The sequence below is a fragment of the Taeniopygia guttata genome, chromosome 3, assembly GCF_048771995.1.
Source record: "Taeniopygia guttata chromosome 3, bTaeGut7.mat, whole genome shotgun sequence".
NCBI classification, from domain to species: Eukaryota; Metazoa; Chordata; class Aves; order Passeriformes; family Estrildidae; genus Taeniopygia; species Taeniopygia guttata.
In genome coordinates, this window is record NC_133027.1 from 3,567,241 (window position 1) to 3,590,509 (window position 23,269).

The following is a 23,269-nucleotide window of genomic DNA, read 5'->3' on the forward strand; positions in this document are numbered from 1 at the left end:
GGCAGACAATGATCTAAGAATGCAAAACTCCTGAAACCCCTCCAGAAAGCCGAAATTTATGAGCAGCCTGTTCCAGCTGGCAGAGGGAAACTATCAGTGGAACAAAAACGTTGTGTAATAACCTCCCTCCTCCCCCTCATCCCCCTCTGGGGGGAGCTGAGACAGCCACAGGGGAGAGGGGGCTCGGGGAAGGAGCAGTGGTGAGGCACTGATCATTCTTAGCTGAGAATGGACTGGGTTGGAAGGGAAAATAAAGATTATCTCATTCCAACCTCCACCTTCCACCATTCCAGGTTGCTCCAAGCCCTGTCCAGCCTGGTCTTGGACACTTCCAGGGATGGGACAGACACAACTTTGGCCCTGCAGAGCGCTCTCAGGAGCTGCCCCAGAGCATTTTAAAGCAGATTTAGGTGCTGAGGGCAACAGTGACCAGAATGGTTTGTCTGACCACAGGGACTCTGCAGGGACTCTGCAATATCCACCTTTTGCAAGGACGGGGCCAGTCCAGGTCTTGGCTGCTCTGAGTGATGGGTGAATGGAGGTGGTTTCTTGATTGAAGATTGAAGAGATGAAAGACAAAAGGCTGAAATCAGAAGTTTGGCCCAAATTCAATTGTTGCTTACCTTAAATTCCACATTTACATTTCACCTTAACTTCCCAGCCATTGGAACACTCCCAGGAGTGAGTGTGGTCACCCAGGACTCCGGAGTGTCCCGAGGCTGGAGAGGGGAGGGAAGTGCTACCCTCAGATTCCCAGATCACACGGAGATGAGTGAGGATTTCTGGAGTGGTTTGCACATCTTTGGGAGCTGCTGCGTGGCTCCTCTGGCCAGCATCTGGTTTGTGAGTGATGCCAGAGGGGTGATTCCTGCCAGGGTTTTGGGATGTCTCGCTCCCATGTGTGCATCCCCTCAGACACAACACTTGGTTGTAAAACGTGCAGCGGGGGAAGAGAGCCTGGCTCGGGTCCTGGTGTGGAGCCTGCCACCTCCTCCTTGCAATCCCTCGTTTTTTCCTTCCCCCTCCTCCTGTCTGCCTTGATCTGAAGGAAAACCCACTCAGCAGAGAGTGTCAGGCTGTGAAATAAACCCACGAGGTGCTGGGAATACTCCAGCTGGGATTTTTTTCCCATATATATCCATATCTATATCATTGCCATCTATAAAAAAGGTTAAGCTGTGATAGTTAAAATCCTGTGTAGCAGAGTAAATCTGAAAATTCAGTCTTTAAGTCCTTAAATGTGTCATTCCTTGGCTTTCCTGGTGCAAGGGGAGCCAGTGTGGCATTCTCTGACAGGGTCTCCACTGAATTTAATTAAGGTTTTATGGGGTTGATTGTGAGAGACCTCGAATCACTCACTGATTATGGGATAGCACTTCCCGTGCCAAAAGAGTGAGGAATGAGACACTTTCCTGGGAACAATGACTCTTTTCATCATTTCTGCTCTGGGGCTGTGACAGAGGAGCAAGGTCCTGTCCATTACTAGATCGTGGCAGCTCAAGCCAGAGAGAAAAGCCAGCTCATCACGAAGTAAAATGTGTAAAATTGCTCTGTGCTTCCTCTTAATTGACACAAAGGAAGTAAAAAGAAAAAAAAAAGAAACCTGGGCCAATTAATTTTTAACTCATTTTTTCATGGTAAAAAATGTGGGGCTTTGGACTGACTAAAACTTCAAGGACTGGGTCTAGCTGAAAAAGAGAAAGTGGAAAAGTTTTATTAAGGCTCCTTCAAGGAAAAATTTTTTAACAGCTAACAGCAAAACAATGTGTGAATGAAAATGAAGTGTTAATGTCTCAGCTGTAATTTAAATTTTTTAGAACTATTTTTGCAGAATCCCAGAATGGTTTGGGTTGGAAGGGACCTTAAAGATCATCCAGTTCCAACACCCAACCATGGGCAGGGACACCTTCCACTATCCCAAATTGCTTCAAGCTCCATCCAGCCTGGCCTTGGACACTTCCAGGGATGGGGCAGTCACAGCTTCTCTGGGCACCTGTGCCAAGGCCTCACTACCCTCACAGGGAACAATTTCCTTCTAAGCAAAGAATTTTAAGTGACGTATTCAAGTTGTGAGTAAAAGCACAATTTATCCAATTAAAATGCTAGACTGACTCCCCCATTTAAAATTTGCATTGAGCTTTTGGGGACAAGCAAAAATAATCTGAAATTTTATCTTCCAGTTAGCTTGGAGAAATCCATGGTACTCCAGCCTGGCCACCTAAATTAAAAAATGGAGTTAATTTTTCCCATGGATTAGTCTCAATCTGGCTCTTCCATTTCATGAGGAACGTGTCTCACTGCTGAATGGCTGAGGACAGCACTGGAATCAGTGCCCAGAAGATTCCTCCTTCCAAGAGATGGAGCAGCAGCCACTGGTGCTCCAGATGGAGCTGCAGCTTTGACTTGTTGGTCTACACAGAAGCATTTCTTGGATGGACTTCAGCAGAACCAACCTTGATTTGCACCAGTTTTCTCTCCAGGCATCTGGGAAAGGGAATGTGGCTCTAAGCCACAGGAGAGGAACCAACACTCGAGGGTTTGAGTCACCTCACTGTGCACAGCTGAGACCTGCAGGCTCCTGTCTGGGAATTCTGTGGTGGGAGCAACGACCTGTCCTCATGTTTCTTGAATCTGACCCAACATTTGGGTGACTTTTAATTTTAAAATTCAGCAAAAATCAGACCTATTTCTATTTCTTTCTCCTCCCTAGCCTGATATTTTTTAAGTGTCTGGACCCACTTTTGCTTTCTTTCCCATAGTTTCTGCCCAAACACACCATACATGCTCCAACCTTATTTTCCTCCCATCTCTCATGGGCTGCCAGGTGGAGCTGATGGGTGTGAGTGGGTACAAAAACCTGCCAGGAAAAAACCTGGCACACCTGTAATCCTGGAACACAGCATCCTGATGCTTCCCCAGCACAGTGAGAGACCAGAGGCAGAAATCAATACAGACAGAAGTTTTATAATTAAAAAATTGTGCATTTCAACAAACAGCTGGCAGTTACACCCATGCCTCTTCCCCCTTAATGCAGAAGATACATGTCTGGAATTCAGACGTCTGATTTTCTAATGCCACGTGTAATGACCCATGAAGACTGTGCTTGAATTAACCCCTGCTTTTGGCTACCAGACAAGAGCCCAAAGGTAGGCCCACCCTGTACTCGACTCCATTTGACGCTAGAGAGAATCAATCCCCCTTTCCAAGGCATTATTTCCATGGAAAAACCATAATTTCTGATTGAAAACACCTCTGAAAATCAACATGTGGGACACAAACTGATTTATTTTTATGAAAAAAGTAAACAAAAAAGAATTTTAATGAGGGTTTTTTTTTTTTCCAAGATGTCCATGGGGAAGTAAGGCTGTTCCTTGTAAACTGAACGGCACCGTGGCTGGTTGTCTTGTCCAGAGGCCAAGTGGCAGTCTGGTCACTACCCAAAATAAACTTTCCTCACCTGGGGAGCACAAGATTCAGCACCCAGGCATGGTGCTGATGGTATAGATAAATCTCTGGTGCCTAAAATTCCTCCTTCCTTAGCAGAAAGAAAAGGTACTCAGGGAGCTTTGGAGTGGATGGGGAGGCATCACCCAGGGGTTGTGGGGATGGAGGACTGATCTCAGCTCAGAGTCCCCAGCCCCACAATTCGTGAACCCCTTAATTCATCCCCACTCTGCAGACCTCTGGAGGCACACGAATTATTGGTCTTTGCACCAACCTCAAGCTCCCAGTGGAACCCCAGGTCTGGAAGCCTCCTTGTATCCTCCCAGGCACGTCGGAGTCTCGCCGGATCCCGGTTCCCGTCACGTTTTGGAACAAAGGCGCGAACCCAGCGCGGAGCCTCCCGGGAGAGGCGTCCTGTGGGCTCAGATGTACACACACAGCGACTGACACACACACACACAGAGCTCATGGACAGCTACAGGCACATCGACACAGCCACAGCTTCCAGAGCAGCGGGATGGCCCCTCCTGCTCCTTCCCAGGCCTTGGGCTGGGGCTGTGGGCACAGCCAGGTCTGCTCAGCCAAGAGCTGCTCCTGCTCGGGCATGTGGGGAGGAGCAGAGGTGGGCTGAGGTCCTAGAATGGTTTGGGTTGGACAGGACCATAAAGATCCTCTGATTCCAACCCTCCTGCCATGGGTATGTGCACCATGAGCAGGATTGTTCCGCTCTGACAGGGTCAGGAGCGGGGTGGGCACAGGAGGGAGAGCCTGAAGGCATCCACGCTTGATCTGTCTTGTCCTAGGTACCAGCTGTCCCAAAATTGCCATGGCAAGACCTTTGGAGTCCCTTGCTGGGCAGCACCAGAGGCCTCTGCTCCCCGTGCCAAGTACAGGCAGCCGTGGGCACTGAAAGGCAAGAAAATACAGCATCCATCTCACATTCTGCTGGGCAGGGAGGGAACCCCACGTGTTGCTGCAGGTCCAAAGTTCATCACAGAAATTTCTCCCTTTAATTTTAAGTCCCAAAAGTCCCCTTTCTCCTCTTGAAGTCCCTCTCTCTGATGGATGTGTGTTGCTACAGAGGATCCAGGGTTTGCTGGTGCTGCTGTTGGGGGGTGTCAGCCTGGGGATTTCCCTGACAAGAAACATCTGGGGTAACATTTCCTTGTTTGCAGGGTGAGCCAGAGGGTGTCTTGGGGCTGACAACAGGATCCAACAGGATCAGAAACGTGTATTGCTCTGGGTATGACTTCCTGGGCACGGCTTCTGGTCAGCTGAAATCTCTGAATGTGCCCATGGTGACTCCATAATCTATACCACAGGCTAAATGAAGCTGTAGTGCCCTGGACTCTATGGAGCAATCCAACAAACACATCTTCTCACCGCTTCTTGGGGCTGGTACCATTTAACCCACAGTCCTTTTACTTGCTGGGAGGGCTCCTTCCCACTGGAAATCAACTTCCCACCTGAAACAGCCCCATGGATCCCACACTTGGAGCAGCAGAGGCTGAGGGTTGGTGCCCAAGGAGACATCCATGGAGGAGAGAGACATTGCTCCAGCCTGAGAAGAGGGGAAGGTGAAGGGAAGAGGGATTTTGCTTTGTGGCTGATTTTTGACCCCTCCTTTGGTTTTTGAGCACAACCACCCACACTGAGCTGCGTCCTGTGGGAAAAGAGGAGGAGAAGGGACTTAGCAAAGGAGCTGAGTGTGTGTGCTGGGTCTGGATGCTCTCCAGGCTTCTTCCATGCAGGTCCTGCCTTCCCCCATGAGCATCCCCGGGCTGTCCCAGTGCCAATCTCTACGCTGCCACCAAGACCAGCTGCAGGTTCCCTGTTTGCTCCCGTTCCCTCTGCTCCTCGTCGGCCTCTCCTCACCCAGCCATGAGGCAGAGAGAGCCCTCTCCCTCTTTCTCCCCCATCCTTCCCTCTCCTTCCCCCCCGGTTCAGCACAGCGAGAACCGGCGGGAGTTGATGTTCATCTTGGTGACCCCGATGAGCTTGAGGGGCGTGGAGAGGCTGAAGGAGTTCACGAGGGGGAAGTCACAGAAGAGGTCGGCGAGCTCGTCCCTCTCCTCCAGCTCGTAGGTGGCATCGTTGAGCATGCGCTGGTGCAGGTGGCACGTCTGCTCGATCTTCAGCTTGTTGATGTCGCTGCGCAGCCGCATGAGCTGCCTGGCCAGCTGCTGGTCCTGCAGGCGCATTTCTGCCTGCAACGGGGAGGGAAGAGGGTTTTGAGTGGCAAATTTGCTGCTCCAGGCTGCAGCCACCAGATCATGGGGAATGGAAGGATGTTGAGGGGCTTGAATGCATCCAGAGAAGGGTGACAAGGCTGGTGAGGGGTCTGGAGCACAGCCCTGTGAGGAGTGGATGAGGGAGCTGGGGGGGCTCAGCCTGGAGAAAAGGAGGCTCAGGGGAGACCTCCTCACCCTCCACAACTCCCTGAGAGAAGGGTGCAGCCAGGTGGGGGTTGGGTTCTGCCCCCAGGATGAGGGGACACAGCCTTAAGCTGCTCCAGAGGAAGTTTAGGCTGGACATGAGGAGAAAGTCCTTCACAGAAAGAGTGATTGGGCATGGAATGGGCTGCCCAGGGAGGTGATAAAGTCACTATCCCTGGAGGTGTTTAAAAAAAAAGGCTGAATGTGTCATGGTCTGGTTGACAAAGTTTTGTCAGGTCATAGGTTGGACTCAATCTCAAAGGTCTTTTCCAACCTAGCTGATTCTGTGAACTCATCTAGAGGTGCTCAATCTCTGAAGGAGACAGGGATCTTCCAATCCAGCAATGCATCCCAAAAAAATACCAGCTCAGGATGGGGAATTTTTAACAATCGAGAAATTCTGTGCCTGCTCGAGTTTTCAGGAGCACCAGGAAACTGGAATTAAAGCCGTGCCAAGGCTGTTGGCTTGGGTATCTGTCAGGCTTCAGCGCCTCCATCTCAACATTAAACAAAGCTCAAATTAATTTTGCTCATAAGGCAGCAGCCACAGGGAGACAGAGCAATTAGAGGTGGAAAGGACCAATTAAAAGAGCACCAAATAACTGATTCCCAAATACTCAGCCTGGGTTTCCATCCTGCATAAATCAGAGCTGGCCCATGACAGACCCCACCTTCCTTGTGGCTTATTTTATCTTGATGATTTGAAATGGCTCTCAGGATGGGACCTCCATGGTTTCTCACAGGAACGAGAACTACAGCCTCCAAGCTAATCATCTAAGTGTTTTGGAGATATTTTTTTTCTCCCCTGGCACCTGGCTTGGGAAGGTGAAAGATTCAGAAGTAATGAAAGGAAAGAGGTCTTTTATTAAAAAAAAAAAAAAAATTCTAACTCATAATTAAGAAAATTCATTGCCACAGGATGCTGTGGGTAGTGAAGGAAGGAGTGAACACTTGGTGTGGGAATCAGCCTGGCAAACAGGAGAAGGCAGGGCTAGAAAAGCAAATCAACACAATTCCCACTTCCCTCCTCACAGAAAAGCAACAAACCCACAAAAGCTACCAAAAAAAAAAAAAAAAAAAAAGTGGGAAAGAAAAGAAGCCCAACAGGCTCACCAGAAGAGCCTGGAACAGAATGATCTCTAAGGCCTCTTCCAACTCAGCCAGTTCTAGGACTCTGTGACTCTCTGTTTTGGGATAAATTTCCCTTTCCTGGATTTTAGCAGCATGGATGTGATCAGACCATATCAGTTTCCCTCCAGGCCTGAAAATGAGCTGCTCATTTTGTGGGTACAGATGTAGGCCTGGGGAAGGGAATAAATTATTCCTGGCCTGGTGGTTTGTGCATGAAGATGCCCAAGGGAAGGGAGGAAGGAAAGTTCCCCTTGAGAGACCCCACAGAGACCCTGATATTCCTACATGAGACCTTTCCATGACCCCTTTCCAAGGGCTTCTGCAAGGAGAGAGTGAACCAAAGCAGCCTTGGGGTTACTTTAGCTTGTGCCATAATCCCTCCTCCTCCAGGCAATCAGAGAATCCCTGAATGGTTTGGGTTGGAAGAGACCTTAAAGATCATCCAGTCCCACCCCCTGCCACGGGCAGGGACATCTCCCACTATCCCAGGGCACTCCAAGCCCCATCCAACCTGGCCTTGGACACTTCCAGGAATGGGAACCTTTGCCAGGGCCTCACCACTCTCACAGGGAAGAATTCTTTTCTGATATCTAAATCCCTTCAAACCCAAACCATTCTATGATTGTCTGACACTACAGAAGCATCCTGGAGGACCTTGCCTGATGCTCCCAGCCAGCAATAAGACTCCAGCTTGGCTGTCTGGAGAGGATTATGTCACCTTTGTACCAATCTCTGAGTGAATAAGTCACCTTTGTACCAATCTCTAGGTGAATATATCTCTGTCTCAGGAAATCTCTCTCAAATTGTTGGCAAAGCTGTGGGTTATTTACCTTTATCAAAAAACCCACTATTTCCTCTCAGACCTCATAACCTGTGCCTCCAGCAGAGCAATGCCACTTGGCAGTTTTCATTCTTCCACCTGAATTACAATTTAAAAAAATCATTCTGTTGATATTTTGTCCTGTTTCACAACAAATGCTGATATTTTATCAGGAGGCGATCACAGCTGTTATTGAAGTGACCTTGGGTCATTCTTTCTTCTTGGTGTATCAAGTTACCTAAGAAATTCCAACAAAGGCTTTCGTTGAACATTTGGAAGAATGTGAAATTAAAAAAGCCTCTGCTGCCAAAAAAAAAAAAAAAAAAAATAGCCACCAACAAAAACATTTAAAAGAGAATTATGAGACCATTGTGCAAAGAGCTGTGAGCTGTAGGTGCTTTTTTTCTCTTGCAAACCAGCTTTTCATTTTTTGGACTGGTTCTTTTTCCCACTTTTGAGGAATCCGTTTGATTTGACACAAGCTGGAAGGCAAAGCCCTCTAGAAAATAAAGATAAGGAACAAAGCCTGGCAGTGGTTGACTAAAACCATGTGGATGTGGCACTTGGCACATGGTTTAGTGGTGGCCTTGGCAGTGCTGGGTTAAGGGCTGGACTCAATGATCTTTGAGGGCTTTTCCAACCTTAGGAATTCCAAGTTTCTATGAGAGGATGATGTGCACAAGGAGGAGATGGAAGATAGGAGGAGGGCTGTCACTGCCTGTGCTCCTTGGAAGGCTGCCTTGTCTTCCCAAGGGCTTGGGAGTTCCTTGCCTGGTGACAGGTCCTGTGGAGGCAGCTCGGTGGGCAGAGGGTGGAGCACTGAAGTTGGGCTGCTCTGCAGGGCATCAACTCTCACTCCCCACACTTGTCCCTGGGGCTTGGCTTGAGATGCAAACCCCATGTCCTGCATCCACCGAGCTGTCCCACTAAACACTGCTCTATTCAAACCCTCCCAGAATATTTAGAGGAATTTCAGCCAGAACCCAGAAATCCTCATTCTCCTTTCCTTTCCCAGAGGCTCTGCACAAATACTAAAGCCATTCCCCCGTCCCATGCTGAGGACCAAACAATCACTGGAAAGGATGAGTGATGTCCATTTAAAAGCAGCGTTGTCAGGCCAGCAGAGCTCCACAAAGATGTCTGGAAGTGAATAATGGGATTACAGGGGCCACATCACGGGAAGCTGTGGGGTTTTTGGTTTGCAGAGTTCACCTACAGGGTCGGTCACCACGAGGGAGCTGCACACTCCAGTTTATCCGTGTGAGGCATCAGCAAGATCCCACACAGGGATGCAGCATCCTGGAGAAACCTGTGGGGAGCATCCAGCAGAAACCAGGCTTTTGATTTCCTTTGATCCTCTCATGGCCAGGGCAGGAAGAGCCTTAAGTGTGTCTTGCTCATGAAAACCAACATTTTAACACATCCTGCCTCTCTCTGCACACCAAGTCCCAGCTGTTTCTCACCAGCATGGCTGGGAAATGTTGGAAAGGACAGGATGACACGCTGAACTTCCCAGGCTGGAAGGGGGAACCAAACTCAGGTCCTTCCTGGAAGAGAAGCAACTGCTGGATTTAAATGCAAACCTGGACCACCGGATCTTATGAACTTAGAGAGGATTTTCTGCTTGGATTGAGCCTCAGCCTCTCCCAGGGATGTTTAACAGGGATGAGGGTGAGAAAACTCTGGAGGTATTCTTTCCTGATTTCCAGTCTAGGTAGCTCAGCCCTAATAGTTACAAGGATTTGCCTTCAATTTTGCCTTCAAAAGACAGGAAGACCAATAATTTTCCCATTTCAGCAGCCCATCTTTTCTCTGCATTGCTTTTGGGGGATTTTCAGCAGGCAGCACCATGAGGCATGGAGATGAGGAGCTCTTTGGGATTTCCCTCTCTTCCCAAAGGAGAAGAGTCCCATGGATTAAGTCCCAGCCTGGCCCATGAAGCTCAGGGGGAAGGTCTGTGGAGAGGCAGCTGCTCTCACAGAAACAGCCCTTTTTATTTCCAAAAGTTCAAAAGAAACTGAAATGTGAATTGGCACTTTCCTGAGCGCAGCCACTTGGATTCAAGCACAAAGAAGCACAGGCCACTTGTCAGATCCTTGCCAAACCCTTCGGACAAGCCCACATTGTCTGTGCTTTAGTTTGGGTGCTCAGATGCCACCCTGTTATAGGTAATTTTAGGTGCTCACGCCCTTGTGGTGCAACCCACAGCACCAGATGAGTTATCCCAGCTCCTTCTGGAGTGCCTGGGAGTTCTCCACCACCACCAGGAGAGCTTTCTTTGCCAGTGGGCCATGTCATGGTCCCAGATCTCAGCCTTCCTCAGTGTTGTTTAGGCTGTGTTGGCTCCCTCTTTCCCCAAAACAGAGTGGCTGCACCAAAACTGACCCCTGGGGATGGTCCTGTTCCATAATAAATCCTAAGCTCTTCCTTAGTTTCAGCAATTTAACAGCAGAGGTCACAGAGTCATGGAATGGTTTGAGCTGGAAAGGACCTTAAAACTCATCCTGTTCCACCCCCTGCCATGGGCAGGGACACCTTCCACTGTCCCAGGTTGCTCCAAGCCCTGTCCAACCTGGCCTTGGACACCTCCAGGGGTGGGGCAGCCACAGCTTCTCTGGGCAACCTGTGCCAAAGCCTCCCCACCCTCATAATGAGGAAATTTGGTGCTGCATTGTTGTTTAAATTCACCCAAGCACTTGTTCAGCCAATATGAGTATCCCAAATGGAAATAAAAGCACTTAATATTTAATTTTTTTAAAATCTGATTGACAGGACACAGATGTTTCATGATTTCTCAGGAGGGACCATCAGAAATATGTATTTCTTTTCAAGTCTTTCCTGCATTCTGGCTCACACCCCTCAGATTTCAGTGCCAGTCTGGTGAATTTGAGATAGAAAACTCATTTTTCCTAAATGACAAAGTTAGAACTGTTCTTAGACATCCCTTTTCACAGGGTTGTACTTTAGCCATACTTAGGAGGGAGAAGACTTTGAGTGTTTAATTTCATAACTTGTAAAACCTGGCAAATTTCAAAAATAAAGAGCAAAGTGTGACCCCTCCAGTCCTCGAGTCTGTCACCATCCCTGGGCTGGTGATGGTTTTGCTCTCACCACAGATGAGGAGCTGCCACAGTTGACAGTGCAAAGGCGAGCACAAGGGCAGAGCAGAGGCAGGAGGAGCTGGGGAGGGAAATGCTCCAGCCCCAGGGCAGCTCAGCACAAGCTGAGAGCTGCAATTTGCTCCTACACCTCCACAGAGCCTCTCAGCACAAAAACAAGAGCAGTTTGTATGTCTGAATAAATCAGCTCCTCGCTGCCAGGCTCTCAGCAGGGCCTGGCTGAGGCTCCGTGGGTTTGTGTCAGTCCTACAAACCTGGGTCTGGGGCAGGTCAGGTGAGGTGACATGGACAATAAAACCTTGGGTTTGTCTTTTGCTTCACTCCTCAAGGTGAGCAGCCTGAACCTGGCTGAAGTCAAATCACAGCAGACCCTGAAGACACAGAGGAAAATTCCTTGCAGTGTCAGATGATGACTTTTGTGTGGATTGGGAGTGGCAAGAGATAGGGCAAGAGGAAATGGCCTCAAGTAGCAGCAAGAGAGGTTTAAATTGGATATTAGGAAAAAAATTTCTTCAGCAAAAGGACTGTCCAGCCCTGGCCCAACTGCCCAGGGCTCTGGAGGGATTTGAAAGCTGTGTGAGTGTGGCTTGGGGACATGGTTTAGTGCTGGGGAATGGTTGGACTCGATGATCTTTCCCAACCTAAACCCTTCCATGATGGTACCAAATTTACTCTCCTGCCTCTGCTGCTTTTGGCTGGGATAGAGTTAAATCCAAACTTGGGTGGTCCTGTACCTGCCTGATGGGAACAGTCCCCAGCATATGCAAACTCCTGAAGCTCCAAGTGCTTGGCAGGATGCTCCCTGGGACAAGCCAGAACCATTCCAGGGTGATGCTGTTGAAACAACCCAGCCTGAACACGCTGGGAGCTGCGCTGAGCGTTGGGGGTGAGGGAGCTGCACACTCTGCATTTCACTCCCTAAGGACAGGGCTGCTGCACTTCTTTCCTGCATGGAAAGAATCTCCACATTCACCAGCTTTGGCCCCTTCATTGGATAGGTGAGTCCTACAGACCCTAAATAACCATATTGTGGAATCACAGAAGCATGGAATGGTTTGGGTGGGAAGGACCTTAAAACTCATCTGCCATGGGCAGGGACACCTTCCTCTATCCCAGGTCATTCCGAGCCCTGCCCAGCCTGGCCTTGGACACTTTCAGGGATCCAGGGGCAGACACAGCTTCTCTGGCCAACCTGTGCCAGGGCCTCCTCACCCTCACAGGGATGAATTCCTTTCCAATTTTCCATCTAACCCTGCCCTCTGGCAGTGGGAAGCCATTCCCTGTGTCCTGTCCTTCCAGGACCTTGTCCAAAGTCCCTCCCCATCTTTCTTTTAAGCTCCCTCAGGAACTGGAAGGCCACAATTAGCTCATCCCAAAGCCTTCTCCAGGCTGAACAATTCCAGTTGTCTCAGCCTCTCCTCACAGCAGAGCTGCTCCATCCCTCTGAACATCTTGGTGCCTCTCTGGACTCTCTCCAGCAGCTCCTGTGCTGGGCACCAGGGCTGGAGGCAGCTCTGCAGGTGGGGTCTCACCTAAAAGGAGCAGAAGGGCAGAATCCCCCCTCCCCTGCTGCCCAAACTGGGGGATCAGCCCAAGATCTGGTTGGTTTCTGGGCTTCAAGCTGCTGTGGAGCCTTCCTGATGGCTTTGCTACCACAGCATGAGGAAAAGCGGTGAAAAATCTTGTCTGTGTTGGGATGTCTGGAAGCTTGTTCCTTTATTTGACAAGAAACTGCATTTCACCCTTGAAATGTAATGTGAAATGCACCTTTTGGTTCCAGCACCATGTGATGGGACGGCCTGGCTGTGCTCCCTCTGCCTGCTGGCAGCTCTTACCCACACTCGTGCCTCCAGCACAGCTATTTCACCCTGTGGTCAGTCAAAAAATTGCTCTCTCTTTTGGGGAAATTGTTCTAAATTACCAGTCACATCCAGTTCCAGCAAAGACCGGTATCATTAGGCGGCTGGGAAATGGAAAGTGAGGAACAATTAGGGTTTGCTTGGCCATTTCTTGTCTTCAATTTAAACTTTCAGCTTTTGACAGGCGGTGGTTTAGATACCACACCCCAGTCTAAGGGGTAGAATCAGACTCTGAGACAATTTGTATTTCCATCATGGGCAGAGATTGAAAGAAAACCCCAAATCTTTTAAAATCCAAGGTTCTGAGAAGGAAAATCTGCTTGTTACTCTCTGATCGTCTTGAGATTCAGGGTTTCCATCAAGTGTGAATTTAAGATTACACCCAGATTCAGGTCACAGATCTGGATCTGAGGTTCTCCAGAGCACTGAGTGGTTGTAGGGGATGATCTCAAAGCTGTTCCTAATAGTCCTGAAATATTCCTAATAGTCCTGAAAGCCACAATCCTGAGAAACAAAGTCACCAAAGTGCAATATCCAGAACCCCCTCTGTAAATAAATCCTCAGGGGACCAGTGGAATTGGGTGAATGTAGCAACAGAAAGTTGACAAAGCAACATTATCTGAAGCAAAAGTCGCAAAGAAATCTTTAAAACTATTATTCATTTTTGTCAGAAGCTTTTCTCAAAGATTTCAGTGCTTCTCAAAAACAAAGTATCTGCACAGGAACATTTTCACAAGTGTTGGCCACAAGTGATGTCCCAGCCCCTGTTGCAAGCATTCCTGCTGGGACTCACAGGCAAAAATCCAACTGGGCAACAGAAACAAAGCCACGTGGCATGAGTCACTTCCAATGATTTGGGCCAAATAATAAAGATTTTTGTGCCAGTGAGGAGAAGGGAAGGATGACTGGGAAGTGTGGTTTTGGTGTCTGATTGCTTCTACTCTTGTGAAAAGCACCTGGGCTCAGCCTCCAGCTCTGACTTCAGCTGCCCTGACAGGGACGTACCCATCCTATCAACCTCCAGAGAATCACAGAATACCCTGGGTTGGAAGGGACTCACAAGAATCATCAAGTCCAACTCCTGGCCCTGCACAGGACAACCCCAAAATCACTCTACATGCCTGAGAGCATTTTCCAAACACTTCCTGAGCTCTGTCAGGATTGGTGCATCCTCCTGGGAATTATCTCCAGGCTGTGCTGGCTCCTGAGCTTGGCTGGGAGCTGGGTCAGGCCCAGGATAAATTTGTGCCAAAAACCATGACAGCAAAGTGACAGAGAAAAGGTAAATTTCAGCCCCGTGCCCTGGATTTCTGGATTTTCCTAGCACAGGTTCCTAGAAAAGACAAAGGATTTCTGTCCTCTCCTTCTCTGTGAAATGTCCAGCACATCACCACCAGAAATAAACAGATGTGTGAGACAGGGCCCAAGGCTGGGATGGGGGAATGACTGAAATGTGGGCTGGGTTTGAATCAAGAAAAGAGCAACAGAGGATGGACCTGGAAGAGCCAGGTGTGGAAAACACAATGATGGAAAATGCAATGAGTGATGGAAAATGCAAGGACTGATTGCTGCCTTTCCACCTGGGGCTGAAGGCAGGTAGGAACGAGGAGTTTCCCCACTCTTTCATTTTTACCCCCCTTGAAAATCTGTGCTAACAGGGACAGGCAATCACTTACCAGCTCCTTCCTGAGCCACGTCAAAGCTTCGTCGATGCTCTCAAAGCCACCTATCCTCCCTGAGGTGACAGTCCCCTTGTCCTGGGCAGGGCTCCCATTGAGGTGCAGCTGCACCTTCCTCATGGGGACAGTCTCCCCTGGGGTCTGTTTGGCCTTGGTGGCCTCATCCTCCCTGTCTCCCTCGGGCTGGGGGCTCTTCCAAGCCTGCTCCTCCAGCTTTGCCTTCCATTCCAAGTAGGAAGGGCGCCTGGTCTCCAGTCTCAGCTTCTCTGTCAATGCCTTGAGGGTCCTCAGGTGATCATCTGGAGGAGGAACGCCCCCAGAGCCAGCATCCATGCTGTCCAGAGCCTCTTCTATTTGGATTTGGGGCACAGACATCCTCTCTGGGAGTCCAAAGGCATAGAGGTGGGCTGGAAAGGACCAGGGATGGAGATGAGAAGCCTCAAGGTTTGACCAGGCGTTCACAAGGTGCTCAGCACACCTCCCTGGAGGACAGCTGAGGTGTGGGCCCCTCCTCAAACACCAAACCAGCCTTGGATGAACACCTAGAAGGAAAAAAAGAAAAAAGAAAAAGGATTGGTTTTGAGAAGGAAAAGGGAGTGAGGAAAGTGAGACAGCTCTTGCTGGAGCAGGGGAGTGAGGGTTTTGGGAGAGGCTCTGTGCCAAGGTGCTGCAGGGGAGGGTGACCTCACCTCGGTTATCTGAGTGCTCTGGGGCAGGAGCAGACAGGTTCTGGCTTTTAGCAAAGCTCTGGTTACCTACATCTCCAATCTTAACTCAAGGGGCCACAGAAGAGTGGCCAAGGAGGCCAGGACACATTCCCGGACCCCAGAGTCCTCTGGAGACAGCAGTGGCTGCTGCTGGGTGTTGGGATGTCTGGTTTTGCTGATTTTCTGCCTGGCAAACCCCCATTTCCCCATCTGGGCAAATCAGGTCTAGATTAAATAGGACAACCTGAAAGAGGGGAAGTTTAGATTAAATATTAGGGAGAAATTCTTCCCTGTGAGGGTGGGGACAGCCTAGCCAAGGTTGCCCAGAGAAGCTGTGGCCGCCCCATGAACCCTGGATGTGTCCAAGGCCAGGTTGGATGGGGCTTGGAGCACCTGGGATGGTGGAAGGTGTTCTTGCCCATGGCAGGGGGTGGAATCTTTAAGGTCCCTTCCAACACAAACCATTCTGCGATTCTGCGAACCCAAACTTCTCCCAAGAGTTTGAGTCAAAAGGAGACCTGGGAAAAGGGACTCATCCTTCTCCACACCACACTCCCCTCCAGTTTTACAGATCTGGGTTTAGCTCTGGGTTTGCTAAAGCTGCAGCCTGAGGATTCAGTTCCCTCCAGTCAGGAGCGTGGTCCCAGCCATGTGAGGAACTCACTGGGGTGCTGGCATGGTTTGGGCTGAGACATTCAGGGAGACTTGGGCTTGTGGTTTCCATCACTGTCCACATCCAGTTTTTCCAGTGAGAATTGTCCCTTGTAAACACCCTTATGAGCAGCATCCCATGTGGGAATCCAGGGCTTCCCTCTGGCTGCCCTGGCAGGTCTGGGACTCTGGCAGGGGTCAGGAACCCCCCTGTACAGAGCCCCCAGAGACACTGTCTGTGATCTCTGTCCATGGAGAGGAGTTTTCAATCTTACAGGATGAATTACAAGCTTTGAGTGTTTGATAAGAGTAATAATTAAGTGTGACATGGGTGCAAAAGTAAAATTTTAAGTTTCTAGATTAGGGGTTCAGAGGGGACAAGATGGAGGAATTGGGTGTGTCTTGTCCTTTTCCTCCTTCTTCATGCCCTCCATGTTTCACTGTGGTGTTGGCATTTTTCTGTTGGTTTAGGCTGGGGACACACTGTTCAACGTAGATGATAGATATTGGCACATTATTGTAAATATAGCACACATAATTTCTGGTATTTAATGTTTGTAACATCCCACTGAGGGCAGAGCCCCACACGCTGCCCTGCAGGACAGACCTGCGGCAGGGCAGCAGAACATGTTAGAGATAAACAGAATAAACAACCTTGAAACCAGCACAGACGAATTATGGCTCCTTCTTTGGCAGCGGGGCAGAAAGACAGAGACTTTCTACAATCTCGGAATCACCAATACCCACAGATTCAGACAATCCCAGAGAAGCCAGGAGCTTCCTCCTCATTTCTCCTCCTGTCAGCACTCATGGAAGCTGTGCCCAAAGCTGGTCTGACAAACCCTGGGATCTGGAGGGGCAGAGAACTCTTCAAGAGTAAAGCTCAGGCAGCTTCTGTATTCCTTTGCCAGCAGGATCAGATAAGTGACATTCTCAAGGTCGTGTGCTCATCTACAGCTGAGCTAGGAATAGATCCACAGCTCTCCTCTGAACGTCAGGCACAAAACAAAATACTTTTCTGCCTGCCTGGTGAGGTGCCTGGAAAAGCAGGCAGGGTGTGTGCAGCTTCCTAGAGTTACTCAGCCATTCTTCTCCCTGCCATTTCCACAGAGGCATGTGCAGCTCTGAAATCCAGACCACAATTACGCCTCTCCAACCTTTTCAGTAAGAAGATTCAATTTAAAATAAACACCGAGTGAGAGCAAGACTTATCCCAACAATTGTGTGGGGGCACATGAGCTGAAGGAGGAGCTGAGAGTGTACACACAGACAGCGTGGGGGTGGAGGATTAGTCATGTTGTGGTCTCCTTGCTGCTCCTATTTATGTTAATGAGAGTTTTATGGCGAGAAGGAGCACGCACAGATGCTCTGTCAGGTTGAAGCCAACAGCTCTCGTGCCTAGAACAGCAACAATTTTCCTTCTTCTGTTGAAAAAGAGAAGGGAAAGCAATGGGCTGCCCTGGTGGAGGGGTGCTCTGCAGGGCTCAGGGCATGTCGATGAATTTACATTTCCTCCTGCTCCAGCCTCCCCAGATCAATAAAGGAAAACAAGTAATCACTCTAAAGACCTCGTTTCTCAGCTTTTATTTTCTGTTCTATGAGACCAATGTAGAGATTGCTGAGGGTGGCCCAAACCCAGCAGTCCCAGAGTCTGCTGCAGTTCCACACTGGGCTGCTGGATTTGCTAATCCCCAGCAAAGATCATATTTTTATCATTTTCTGAATGCCACAGCTACAAAACAGAGCCCCACACAAACTCTTTTGTCTGGTTTTTCAGTGTATATGGAATCCTCAGGGTGGCAATGGCCCCTGGTATTTGAGCCCTGGGCACAGCTCATTTAGAGCACTGGACCATGAAAACAGCACAGCAGCTTGGAGCATCCCCTTTGTCACAACCCCGCTGACATCTCCCCCTCCCTGTCACCACAACTCCCATCAGCTTTGGAGGAGATTTGGTTTTTCTACCCTGAAAGCAGCATTGATTCAGCCTATCCTTCACTTTCTCTCTGGCGTAACATGAAACGCCTCATTCCCTCTGCAGGGACACCCCCTAAACTGGCAGCATTCCCCAGCCTGTCCAGACTCCAAACTGACAGAAGGGAGCCACCTCTAATTTCCTATCAATATCTTGGATTTGGATCAAACACACCTGCTGTGGAGAAAGAGATCTGAAAGTTGTAAGCGTGTGAAAAATGCTCTTGTGCTGTAACAAAAACCCTTTGGTGCCTGAGAGTTACCAAATTCCCAGGCACAAACCTGCCTCTGGCTCAAATCCACATCCTCCCAGTCTCCCTGCCCCAGGCTTGGCTCCCCCTGGGCTAGCCTGTGCGAGGGGATTTAAGTGATTAATCCTTGATTTGTCTCATTGTCACACCTGCCACAGGGAGTTCGTGACACTTCTTATTAGGGGTAACAAGTTCAGCCCCAAAACAGGGTGAGGGTTTGCTCACACCTCACTGAGAGCCTCTGCTCAGGGGTTCCCCCCTTCCCTTTGATGAATCCTGAAAGCACAGAACACAACAGGTCACTGAGACAACAAGGAAAAAACCCTTTAATTTCTTTCTTGTGTTGGTTTCCACTGGAGAAGTCAACTGACCTACCCCAAGGGATCGGCAGAGGCACAAGCCTGGGACAGAGAAATAATAGGAATGTTAAACTGGGAGTTCAACAATTAGCCAAGGAGAAGCTGTGGGGAGCACATTATTCTTCTTCCTTAAGTATTCCTGGTGGACTGTGGATTCTTGTAACACCATTTTTTATTGCAGAGGAGCAGCAGTGACTGCAGGAGTCTGTGTTAGAGGAATTCTGCTCCTCTGGAGGCTGGGAAGACAAAAAAGCCTCGATATGAGACAAAACCTCAGCTGACAGAAGCCCTTTTGCCCACACAGACCACAGATGTCACTTCATGGAGCAAACAGGGCAGAGGCAATGCTTCAGGATGAGAATGACCTTCAAATAGCGCCTCAGTTTCCCTCTGATTGAGAAGGCCAGTTCAGGGACTTCAGGGAAAATTCTCTGGGGATTTTCAGAGATGTACAGGATTCACCTCTGGTGTCTCCAGGTCTCATCTGAGTGCTCGTGCTCACACTCCAGTGGGTGCAGGGACACCCCCCATGATCCAGGAGTTTGGGATGGTGTTCCCCTGATGGTTTGCTCTGAAGGTTTGCACAGGGGTCCCCCTGGGCCACCCAGATACCCCCTGATCCTACAGAGGAAATTCCTGGGGCAAATCCAACCTGCCGACATCACCATCCAGCTCTGCAGCTCCCAGCAGCAGAGGAGGACCCTGAGCCTGGAAAGGTGGGATGAAGGAACACCAAGGAGAGGTGAGAGGTGGGGGACAGTGCCTGGCATGCAGGGAGAGCTGTGCTTGCCCCCCTCCTTGCACAGCATTGACACAGGGATAGGATGGGGGTGACTGAGCCCCCTGGAGGTCTCTGACCCCCTCTGGGCATCTGCTGCAGGTTGGGAGAGGGGCAGAGAGGAGGAGATGCCTGTGAGAAAGGGTTGCCATAGCAATGGAGTAAGGGAGGACTCTGGCTGCTCACAGAAGTCTCTGGATGGATGTTCCGGAGCATCCTCAGGGCAGCAGAGACTCTGAGGCCCCAGGAATGGAGTGAGGGAAGGAGAGACCCACCAGGATCAACACTGCAGCTCCCCAGAACTGGTTGCACATCACTCATTCCTTTCCCCGTGCCAGAATGAGCTCTGACAAGAGAAGAGCTGCTGTGCTGTGTGGATTTGGTGAGCTGGGGGCTCCTCACCCTGCCAGAGCCCCCCATCCTGCAGGCTCTGCACAGGGATCCTGCAGAGGTGGAGAACAAATCCCCTGCCACCCCACAGACCCCGAGGAGAGCTGGTTTCCCTGGATTTTATTATTCAGTGTTTACCCACCCAATCCTTTTCTGTAGCAGCTGAAATCTTCTCCTGCAGAAAATCAGCCTGGTCCCAAAATGACCTTCAGCTCCCCTCCCTTGAAAAGGACAAAATTCCAGCTCCAGGAAGAGCTGTCTGATCCCGAGGAGCTGGAATTGATCCTGTCAGGGTCAGATGTTCTCCTTCCATCTGACAGGATGGAAAGGGCTCTGCCCATGCTGGAGGGGTCATGGCAGAGCCCTCAGTGACACTGAACACGCTGCCCATGGAGACCTTCTGGCCACACTCCTGTCTATGAGCTTGTTCCTTTCTCCATGGAAAAATGACAGCACTGATGAGACCAAAATGGGCACTACAGGCATAGATGTGGACATGACATTCACAGAGAAACAGGGAAAGGGGAAAAAGAGGGGCTTTCCATTGATATATGACCTAGAGCAAGGTGAGAGTTTGCTCCAGCACTTCCTTCTGCCCAAATGGCCTCCAGAAAGAGCCCTGAACACTGCAAGGGAGGAGGGGAGGGCAGCGGGGGCTGCAGGGAATCCATCAGAGGAGTGGAGGGATGCAGAGATGGCTGCCCCAGCCCTGGCAGTGTCCAAGGCCAGGTTGGACAGGGCTTGGAGCAACCTGGGATAGTGGAAGGTGTCCCTGTCCATAGCAGGGGGTGGGTGAGCTTTATGGAAGGGATCTCCCTCCCAGCCCAAACCATTCTGTGATTCTGTGAGATTAGAGGGGACCAGTTTGCACTCCCTGCCCCAAGGCACTTCTCCCTGGCTGATTTCCAGCATCATGGCAGAGTCAGAGCCTGTTTCAGTAAACACATCTGCACCTTCCTGCCCGACTACACCCCATCCCTCCTGCATCCTCCACACAGCCTCTAGCAGGCTCCTGGTGAGGCGGCAGGGCTGAGGCTGCTGCCTGCTTCAGATGGACCCTTGCAGCTCCATTTTCAGACCAGTTAGGCTCTCCTCGATCAGCAGATTTCCAGGCTTTGTGTGGAAATCCTGCATGAAGAAGTATCTGGCATTCCAGCAAACCAGTCTTCCAGTCAGCTGGAAGTAGCTGCAAACTGGGGAGATGAACGGGGTCAATGCTTTCAACCCATGAGCCCAAACCAGGTAGGATTCCTTTTAGGAGGGAAAGGATTAAGGAGCAGAAGTAAAGACAAGTTTTCAGGCTCTTAGTGAAGTCACTATGTCCATCCTTGGTGTGTTCTGAGCTCCTTGGTGTGTGGAGCCACGGATTATGGGCAAGGGTTTCTTCTCCATGCACTGCCCCAGGCTGCCAGCAGGTTTTGGAGCTAATCTCAGGGTTGGCACAGCTAACATGTTCCCAGAGATGCCCCCAAAGGACCTGTGGCATGGCACAGCTGGTTGCTCCCCCTTTTTCCCCACTGCCACCCTGGGCACAGCCGCATTTCAGCAAGGAGACCTCTGTGCCTGTGTGCCCAGGGTAATGAAAAGGGCTGGGATTCCTTGGGAATGAGCCAGGGCAGGCTGAGAAATGCTCTCTTCCCAGGAGATTAGTATGGGGAGCTATTTTTTCCCCCCAAATGCAGCATGCAAGGGTGTGTTTTCAGAAAGAAAAAAAACAACCTAACCTTTTTGTTTTGTTTTGTTGAGCTCCAATCTGCCCAACACTGAGCTCAGCCCCTGCAGGGACAACGCCAGAGCCAGGTCCCACTGGAGACCCCCAGGCTCCAAGTTAACATGATCAGGGGAGTGGGGTCAGCCCCTCGGTGACCCCCTAATCCCCTTTACATGCCCCCTGTCCCATCCAATTATCCAAACCATGATCGTCCAGCCTCTGTCCTCAGACCTGTCTTCTCCCAGTGCTGAGCTGCACTGTAGGATTTAATATCATTTAAGACCAGCCGGTTGCAAACAGACCCTCCTCTCCCTCCCCCCAGAAGGGCTACGCTGCTGTGAGGCTGATTATTTTTATTTTTTTTTCTTTTTCCCTGCAGTGTCTCTGCTACATTTTGCAAACACCTAATGGCTGCAGGGCTGCTGCAAGCCCAGAGCCCGGCAGAAGCCGGATTCTTCCCGTTCTGGTGGATTTTTGTGGTGTACAGATTCTCCCCCACCAAGCCCCCCATGAAGTATGGGGAGGGGGGGAATTTAATGTGCATTTGAAAGCAGAGAAAAGCCGGGATGCAAAAACCAGCAGCAGCTCCCGTGTGCTGAAATGATGGCTGGCACAGAGCAAACCCACAGCAGCCAAAACAGGCTGGAAAGTGGGGAGTTCCTCGGATCCAGGGGACGAGCAGACAAAGCCGGAGGAATCAGCTGGGCACAGCCCCTCGCTGGAAGCCAGGAACTTGTTTTTCATCCATCCCCACCTCCCCTCCGCTGAGGTCTCCGATGTGGAGACGCTCCGGAGCGTGCAGGATTGTGGAAAAACGGGGGGTGCATTGCAGGAAAACAGGGATGGGGGGTCCTTGGAGAGGTGTCAGCGGTCCGGGCTGTGGGATGGGGATGCTGCCTGGTGTGGGATGGGGATGCTGCCTGGTGTGCAGCACCCCGGGGCGCTGGGGCTGGGCTTGCACAAACACTCGCGCTGGGAGGAGTGCGGGCTGGCGCTATTATTTTAACAATTAGCCGCAAGCTGTTAGAAAGGGCTCTGAAGAAGTTCTGGCTGGGCTTTTTTTCCCCTTCTCCTCGGTGTAAACGTGAGCTGCGAGGGCCAGATGTGAGCAGGTGGAAACCTGCTCTGGTTCAAACACCCGAGGCAGATCCGCCCTGCAAAGCCACCACGCTCATCCCACCATGTCTGCACTGCACAACCCCACAAACCTTTCCAGGCTGGGAAAGGTTTCCGAGGCTCCTGCACATCTCAGGCTGGGGGCAGAGGGAGCAACAGGTGACTGTCCCGAAAGCCGGGCAGCCTCTCCCCTGTTACACCTCACCCTGTGCGGGAAAATCCTCCTGGAGCGGGTGAGAAGCTCCACGCTGCTCCCAGCAGAGAGCAAAATCCACAAACATCATGGGAACGGAGGATTCCGACATTCCCAGTCAATGGGGAACCGCCGTGCCGCCCATCTCCAGGGAATGTCGCCGAGGCAGGAGATTGAGGCTTGGGGGACACTTTGCAAACCCCAGCCCCGCCAGACCCCGGTGCTGCTCGCTGGGGTCCCCATCACCCCTCTCTGCTGCTCCCCAGCTCCTTGCTGGGGTCCCCTCCAGCCCCGGGCAGCTCTCCGACATCTCCCGTGCCGGGTGTCCCCAGGGTGGCTCTGTCCCCCCCAAGCCACCACCAGCAACAAACTCACCGGGGCTGGAATCAGAGCGGGGACATCTGGGCTCCCTCCTTCCACCTCGGGTCCCCAACTTGGTGTTTGCAGAGCGGTGTCACCAGTGCCTCCCGGAGTCTGTCTCATCCTCCTCCTCTGTGTCTCGCTTCAGAAATCTGTGCGTGTGGTGGTTGGTTTGTTGTTGGTTTTTTTTTTTTTTTCATTTAGGGGACTCTTTTTTTTTTTTTTTTTTTTTTTTTTTTTTTTCCCAGCCGTTGCGTCAGGGCTGTTGCCTGGAGACAGGCGAGCTATTCCA

At 50.5% G+C, this 23,269-nt stretch overlaps 1 protein-coding gene across 1 annotated transcript; it reads right to left on the minus strand.

Moving 5' to 3' along the window:
• Window positions 1-3,265: 3,265 nt before the first annotated feature.
• FAM167A (family with sequence similarity 167 member A) lies at window positions 3,266-23,222 on the minus strand. The gene is made up of 3 exons (XM_002187082.6): window positions 22,993-23,222; window positions 14,485-15,029; window positions 3,266-5,651 (listed from the first exon to the last, which is right to left on the minus strand). The coding sequence occupies exons 2-3, from the start codon at window positions 14,860-14,862 to the stop codon at window positions 5,388-5,390; spliced, it is 642 nt and encodes a 213-aa protein (XP_002187118.3). The 5' UTR covers window positions 14,863-15,029; window positions 22,993-23,222; the 3' UTR covers window positions 3,266-5,387.
• Window positions 23,223-23,269: the final 47 nt, after the last annotated feature.